Source organism: Eumetopias jubatus, unplaced genomic scaffold, assembly GCF_037043125.1.
Source record: "Eumetopias jubatus isolate StellerSeaLion01/CBP00866 unplaced genomic scaffold, mEumJub1_p1.0 scaffold_17, whole genome shotgun sequence".
NCBI classification, from domain to species: domain Eukaryota; kingdom Metazoa; phylum Chordata; class Mammalia; order Carnivora; family Otariidae; genus Eumetopias; species Eumetopias jubatus.
Window position 1 is genome coordinate 42,204,090 of NW_028274823.1, and position 7,662 is coordinate 42,211,751.

Below are 7,662 nucleotides of genomic sequence, written 5' to 3' on the forward strand. Positions count from 1 at the left end.
ATTAGAATGGTGGGAGAGGCTGGGGGATGGACAAGGTCAGTGCCCGTGCCCTTGAACATACACTGATGTTTTTGCTTTCCTTAAGTAAATGTTATTAAGTAGTTGTCACAGGCTCCTGGATGTCAGAGCCGTACCCTGGGGAGTAAATAATGACAAAAAATAGCAATAGCAGCTGTTTGCAATATGTGAGGGCCTCTAGGAGTGCCTTCCTGTATCACCTCATTGTCAGCTTCACGAGCTCGTGACGTGGTTATTGCACCCCTTTCACAGATGGGAAAACTGAGGACAGGAGAGGCGAGGTGACTGTCAGCCAGGTTCGCCAAAGGGCACAGGTACAGGCTGTCCCGGAAGCTAGAGCCCGTGCTCGGAGGCCCCGTGGAAGACTGTCTCGGAGCGGTTAACGTGGGAGTCCTGCTGCCCACGGACGGGAGCCCCACAGCCGGTTCTGGCTGAGGTGTGCAGAGGCAGGCCAGGACTCACGCAGCACAAAGCCAGCTGGAGCTGCTGCCCCTGGCACCAGGCAAGCTGAGGCCGGAGTCGCCATTCCGTGCTGAGCATGACCTGGGAGAGATGGGAAGGTGGGGGTGGGCTGTGGAGCTCTGTGTCCCCCCAAGTCTAGGGTGTGGCTCTTGGGGTGGCACTCTCCCTCGGATCTCCCCCTCGGCCTGCCTAGCTCGGTCTCATCTCAGGCCCCCCAGGTTCTCGGCCTGCCAGGTGGAACAAATGCCCAACAGCAAACACTGAGTTCCTGCTTCACCCAGTTTTCTGGCTAAGGATTCATCATTTTTTTCCAGGATTCTTAGTTACCTCTAGTGGGAGGGTCCAGCCAGCCACCCCTCCTTATTACCTGGAAACCTTCCCAGTCTCTGGTCTTTGGTGGAGGGTAACAGGAGGGAACGAGGCAAGCAGATAGGTACCATGGTCCCATTGTACTGCCCCCCCCCCCTTCATTGCTGACCCCCAACCCCCAGTGGCAGGAACTACAAGCACCACAGGCTGCATCTCAGGGGCCGTGGCCTGGAGAAGAGGTGTGTGTGTGTGTGTGTGTGTGTGTGTGTGTGTGTGTGTGTGTGTGTGTGTGTGTGAGAGAGAGAGAGAGAGAGAGAGAGAGAGAGAAGTATAGGGTGGGGGAGGGCGGGTTGTGCATGTTGTGGGGCTGCATACATTCATTTGTGTGTTGTGACCGTGTGTGTGTGTGGGGGGTGTCCACTTGCACCTCTAAGGCCTCTCTGTCCCTGACCCAGAGCCTTGTGCCCCCCAGAGTGCGGACAGTCAGGCACAGCCCTCCCTGGCAGTGCAGGGGAGTAGCGTGGGCAGGGGCAGCCGAGAAGGCTGTGACGTCTAGGTGTCAGTTTCCAGTGCCAGCCTGCCACTGGCTCGCTCTGCGGCCTCAGTGGGTGTAGTGCCTTCCTCCCCACACCCAGAGGGCGTGTGGGCTGGAAGCACAGTGCCCCCTGTGTGTCCAAGGAAGGGGATTCGTGGGCAAGATTCTTCTGTCTGTGCTAGATTTGGACGGTGTGGTGGCTGAGTCCTCTCTTGAGGGGCAGCCTGGTTCTGGACTGCAGGCACCCTGGGTTGGCTCTGGTCTAGAGAGCCTAGACTAGAGACATCCGTAGCCAGGCTTTCTCACTCTCTCTTCTTGGCAGGCACTTCTCTGGTCCAGCACCTGATGACCGTCCTGATCCGTAAACACTGCCAACTCTTCACTGCAAGGGCCGAGGAAGGGCCAGCCTCCCCGCGTGGGGGCCCACCGTGCACAGTGGGATGGGGCTCCGAGGAGGTCCCGAGGGACGGCCAGCCAGAACCCAGCAGCCCCAGCAGCCCTGGCCTGCCATCACACAGGACCTCGTCTCTGGATGGGGCCACTGTGGCAGCGCTGTCTAGAACCTCCCCCACGGGCCTGGGTAGCCAAGGCAGCCCTGCCACCACCATCCCTGGGAAGAAAGTGCAGACTCTGCCCAGCTGGAAGTCTTCTTTCTGGCAGTCAGGGTCCCGTTCAGGGAGCCCGAAGGTGGGCAGCTCATCCCTGGAGGTGCCCATCATCTCCTCCGGAGGGAACTGGCTCATGAACGGGCTGTCCTCCCTGCGCGGCCACCGCCGGGCCTCCTCGGGAGAAAGGCTCAAGGACTCAGGCTCTTCGCAGAGACTCTCCACTTACGACAATGTGCCCCCGCCCAGCGGCCTCTTTGCCAGCACCCCCAGTGTGGCCAGCACAGCGTGGTCGGGGGCCTCCTCTTGCGAGGCGTCGGCCAGAGGCTCGGTCAGCAGCTGCACGGCCTGCCGGGCCAGTGACTCGTCCGCCTGCAGCTCCCTGCATACCGAGGGGGCCCTTGAGCCTTCCCCCTTCCCCAGTAGCAGTGAGGGCCGTAGATCCCCGGACCTGGGCCCTGGCCTGGACGAGGTGGGCACCTGCATCAGCAGCAGCGAGCCCAGCGACCGAGGCAGCCCCCCGCAGGACTATGCTCGCTGCTCTGAGGCTCTCCAGGGCCTGGTCACGGAGCTCAGGGCGGAGCTGTGCCGGCAGAGGACTGAGTACGAGACCAGTATAAAAAGGTAAAGGGCTGGGCGCCTGGGTGGCTCAGTTGGTTAAGCGACTGCCTTCGGCTCAGGTCATGATCCCGGAGTCCCGGGATCGGGTCCCGCATCGGGCTCCCCGCGGGGAGCCTGCTTCTCCCTGTCACCCTCCCCCCTCTCATGTACTCTCTCTCTCATTCTCACTCTCTCAAATAAATAAATCTTAAAAAAAAAAAAAGGTAAAGGGCTGCAGCCATGGGGTGAGTGCGAGGCTGGCACCCCCAGGGCCGGGCAGAGCCCTTGTGGCCAGTGGCTCATGGGGCACCAGCTCTGGGTAGTCGGCCTCTGGCTCTGAAAGCAAGCCTCTCTGAGGCAAGGCTCAGAGCAGCCAGCAACAGGAAGCCACTTTTCTGGGAGAATGCCCCCAGAACAGGGCTGGGAATGGAGGGCTGGGGTCCTATGTCTGGAAAAGCTCAGGAGCTACAGGGCCTGGTGTGCAGTCAGAGCTCCATAAATGCCTGCTGAATGAGTGAGTCAAGAGTCTCAGCCTGAGCTGCTCAGAGCACCTTTAATGGAAGGGCTCAGCATAGGGGTCCCTGTGTGGCCCTCAGGGAGGAGACGGGCCCCCTGAGATGTGCATGGACCCGAGGAAGTGTCCATGTGCAATGCAGGCCCCAGGCCAACCCGGCTGGCTGACCGTGGTTGGGCCTGATATGGAACGAGGACTGCTTCCAGGATTGTAATCCAGTTTCCTATGAGGCGGGAGCTGGCTGTGCTGAGCCCTGCCCTCCTTAGGAACCTTACCTGGTCACAGGAGGATGCCTTGTGCCATATTCTGAGCCTTGCAAGTTTGCTCACAGATGATCCTAGTTTGATCCTTCCAGCCTCCCTGGGAGGAGAGTGTATTCCAGCTCTGAGGCACCAGGTTCTCCAACCAAGGTCACCAGCAGAGCCTGCGCTGGCCAGTGCGCCGTGCTTCCGCCAGCATCTCAGGCTTCTTAGCCCTTGGCCCCAGCTGTCTGACTTATAAATCAGGCCCTACCCACTAGCAGAAGTTGTTTGTGGGCTCTGACATCCTCCTTTCCCCATCAGAGACAGTGGAGGTGAAGGGGTTCCTGCTTCTCACTCTGGGCCTGGGATTTCTACAGGGAGCTGGAGGGGCAGCGTTTGGCCCTTTTGTTCTGCGGGAAGTCAGGGAGGGTCACAGCAGGTGATGTCTGAGCCAGGGGCTGAAGGACCAATAGAATTGGGCTGAGCAAGGAGGAGAAAGGACACATGAGTAAACCTGTGAGGTATACAACTGGGGGGAAACCCCCACAAAGGTGAGCACTGGGTTGGAATTTACCAGGCAGCAGGAAGGTGGAACACCCTGCAGATACGGAGAAAGATGGTTACAGCTGAAGATGAGCTCACAGACAAAAACTACAGGATACGTGGCAAGTATTACCAGGCGGAGGCTGTCTTCATACAGCCTCAGAAGAGGTCAGAAGCAGCTTCTCACTTCTTTAGCTCTTTGTGGAGTCAACTTCAGCTTCTCGCTCTTTCACCTCAGAAGCTTGGTTTCTCAGGGGAAAATGCAATGTTGTTCCGTGGAGGGCTCTAGATGAGACTGCCTAGGGTCGATTCTCTGGCCTCGGGTGACCTCACCTATTTGTCGTGAGGATTAAGTGCCACAGTGGATGGGAGTGCTCAGCACAGGGCCTGGTGCATCCAGAGTGCTCAGGGAGTTTTCACTGCTCACACTTCCTCCTGCTTGGTGGCTTGGAGGTGAGCTAAAGCTCGCAGAAGCAAAGGGATGGCAGCAGCAGCCCTTGTAGGACCCTCGCTAGCAGAGTGGTCTGTGCTGTCATCCTGGTTGGAAGGGTGGTCTAGGGAGAGAGGGGTCTGCCCGAGCACATGAAAGAATGGAGCCCCATCCAGCGGGTCTTTGGGGAATACATCTGCACACAGGAGTCAGTCAGCACTGGGTCTGGTCTGGGGGGTTAGGGGAGGCCAGCTTTCTGCCCTGCCTCGCAGGACTCAGAACCCCTCCCCTGTGCCAATTCCTGTATTCCCAAAAGAGAATTCACTGAGTGTCTATGATGTGCAGACACTGTATGAGATGCTGGGGACACAGCCAAGACCAAAACTGATCAAAACCTCTGCCCTCATTCTTATTTGGTGGTGGTTGAGGGTTGGAGGCGGAGAGAGACCATAAACAAGATAGATTTTAAAAATCTATGGTATGTTAGAAGGTTAGATAAAGGAGGAGTACAAAGCAGGGTGAAGGGAAGGGAGCATGGCGGGGGAGAGGGTTGGAAGGCCATGCTGGGACAAGAGGGAAGGCCAGGTGCGGAAGCCCAGGGGCTGTGGTGGGAGAGGCAGGTGGAAGAAAGAGTGGGGATCAGGGGAGTGTGAGAAAGGGGGGTGGAGGGCAGAGTGCGGGGCTCTGGCTAGATACGTGGGTAGCATGGACCTAAGGGGCAGCAGTCAGGATAGAAGAGCCAGATTCTGAACATATTTGGAGGGTTTCGCTAATTGGTCAGATGTGGGGATGAAAGAAAACTGACTTAAGGGACAACCTTTTTGTTTTGGTGGAGTAACTGAAAGAAGGTGTTTACCGAGTGGGACACCAGGACTGCAGAAGTGGTTTAGAGAGAAGAGTCAGGAGCCGCCTGTGGGCCTGTTAAGGTGCAATGCTTAGGAAGTTTGAGTGGAGTCCAGTGAAGCTGAGGGGTTGTCAGCATGGAGATGATACTTTGGGTCTGGAGATGGGATGAGGTCACACAAAGAACCACACAGAGCGGAATACAGGAGGCTCAGGCCCGAGCTTGAGAGCCCCAGGGCGGAGAGGAAGAGCGAGCGAAGAGGGGGCTGGATCCAGAGGAGAAGCAATGAGGGGTGTGTGGTCTGCCACTGACCTTGGGGGTTCCTCGGTCTCACAGCACGGCCCGTGCTCCGCAGATGGCGGGCTGGGGCGCGGGCCGCTTTCCTGCCCTCTTCATGCTTTGTGTTAGGGGACTGAGGGTGGAGGCCTGGGCCTCATCCCGGGCGGGGTGGGGGTGGATACTTACTCCAGAACACCCCGCTGCAGGTGCCGCGCTGTGCGGTCTTTGTCCACTGTAGCTGTAGCTCTTGAGGGAAGGGCTGGCCCTGCATTTTTTCAGAAGGGACCCCAGGACTCAGAGCCGTTTGTGTTGCTTCAGAAACAGCCGGCTGGGGCTCAAACTCCAGTGTGTGGGTCCCCAGGGCCAGGGCTCAGCATGCCCCAGAGGCCTTACAGGAGGTAGTCATCTGGTCGAAAAGACGGGTGTGCCAGCCTTTGTAGAGTGTGGGGTCAACATCCAGAGGAGCATGTCTGTGGGGAGGATCCAAAGAAGTGTCACTGAGGGTGGGACATTTGAGCTGGGGCGTGAAGGGCAAGGAGTAGTGGAGGTGACAACCTGACCGGGGTTTCCCCTGAGTCGCGGTGTCTGGCTGGGTTCTGGGGGGCCCTGGTGGGGGGCAGCTAGACGGAGGCTGGAATATAAGGGGCCTTGCAGATGAGCGAAGGCGAGGGGACAGTTTCCTACTTCCCTCTCCATTTGGGGACCAGGTCTGCTTTCTGCCAGCCAGCAGCCCATTCCTCAGTGGACAGTTGGCTGGGCTGGAGGGTAAGTGGACTTTATATTTTAGTGAGGACTCAGGGAGGCCCCCGCCCCGGCCTTGAGCGCCGAAGGGCCAAATGCTCATGCTGGCATTTCTGGATCACGGGCTGAGGGGAGGTCCCCTGGGGGTGAGTGCCCAGGTCTTTTGAGGAGCTGATGAGGCCTGTGAGGGCTGTCCCAGAGCCAGGTCTGAGCCTGCATGTGTCCTTCCCCTCCGCGGGCCGCCTGACCAGCTCCTTTGGAAGGAGTACACGCAGGCACATGTTTGCTGAAACCCAGCCAGCCAGAGGCTAAAACAGTGTCTTTCTCCTTGATTTTAAAGACTCGAAGAAGGTAGTGCCAACCTGAGGAAACGAATGTCATGGCTAGAAGAACAACTGGACCAGGAAAAGAAAAAGTACACAATGCTGGAAATAAAGCTGAGGAACTCAGAGCGGGCGCGGGAAGACGCGGAGAAGAGGAACCAGCTGCTGCAGAAGGAAATGGAGGAGTTTTTTTCAACCCTGGGAAGCCTGACTGTAGGGGCAAGAAGTGACAAAGCCCCAAAGTGAAGGAGTAGAAAGAGCTCCCGTCCACAGGGTGCTCGCCCGCCTCTGAGCAGAGATGGCTGCCAGCCTCACAAGGAGCCACAAGGCTCTGCAGCTTGGACATGGGCTTCAGTGGTGCCAGGAGCTCTGGAGCCAGCTGGAGGGAGGAGTCCTGATGCCCCCAGGGGGGACTGTTGGGAGCCCAAACCCCACATGGGATCTGGATGCTGTTCCCACCATGCAGGGCCTGGCAGGTGTCTCGTGACCACCAAAACAGATGGCACCTGGGATCTGGGTAGCCCACTGGGCTACTTTTTTGCATTCGTTATTAAATTTGCTACCATAGCATGATGTCTGGATGCCTGACTCCTTTATGGTCATGTAGAATGGGGGTTACCGAGTTGCTCACAGGGTTGGAAGTCCCCAAGGTGTGCCATGGGTGGAATGGCCTAGGCTTCAGAAGTGGGTTGTGAAGCTCCTTGAGGAACACCCAGTGTTGTCACAGTCACTGAAGCTGGATTTATGCAAATCTATGTTTTGCTCCATGTTCCCTGTGCCCAAGGCAAGACGATTTTCCTCAGTCAGGCCTGCCTTCCCCCTCTGAGCCACCTGGGCCTCTGCAGCTGGTATCTGGCCTGGAATTCCTCTCAAGCCTTCCACCATAACCTGCTTGCCTTTGCTTGGCCCCACATCTGCTCCAGGGCCAGAGCCCCTGAGTCAGAGCTCAGCATGGGCACTCTATACCTCACTTCTGCACCCGGGGGTGCGTGGGGGCACAGTGGGTGTTTGAAGGAAAAGGGAGCCACAGGGACGGGAAGTGCCCATTCTCTGTCCTCCAGGCGCCCCTCAGGCTGGGTGCCGTTTCCCTGCAGACTCCCCTTCGAGCTAGTGCTAGTCCCTCTCCCTTCCATGCCCATTTTACCTTCTTTAGCTCATCCTCAGACTTCAAGCCTCCATCAGGGCAGAGCTTTCAACCAAGTGTTTACCTGGCCACC

The 7,662-nt window shown here is 57.9% G+C and overlaps 1 protein-coding gene across 10 annotated transcripts in view; it reads left to right on the forward strand.

The window, feature by feature from the left end:
• ARHGAP22 (Rho GTPase activating protein 22) overlaps window positions 1–7,018 on the forward strand; it is a 173,851-nt gene extending 166,833 nt beyond the window's left edge. For all 10 annotated transcript variants that reach the window (XM_028098519.2, XM_088020053.1, XM_088020052.1 and 7 more), the window contains 2 exons: window positions 1,647–2,553; window positions 6,463–7,018. In XM_028098519.2, coding sequence (XP_027954320.2) covers window positions 1,647–2,553; window positions 6,463–6,691 — 1,136 coding nt within the window. In that variant the 3' untranslated portion in view covers window positions 6,692–7,018. The remainder of the gene's footprint in view (window positions 1–1,646; window positions 2,554–6,462) is intronic.
• Window positions 7,019–7,662: the final 644 nt, after the last annotated feature.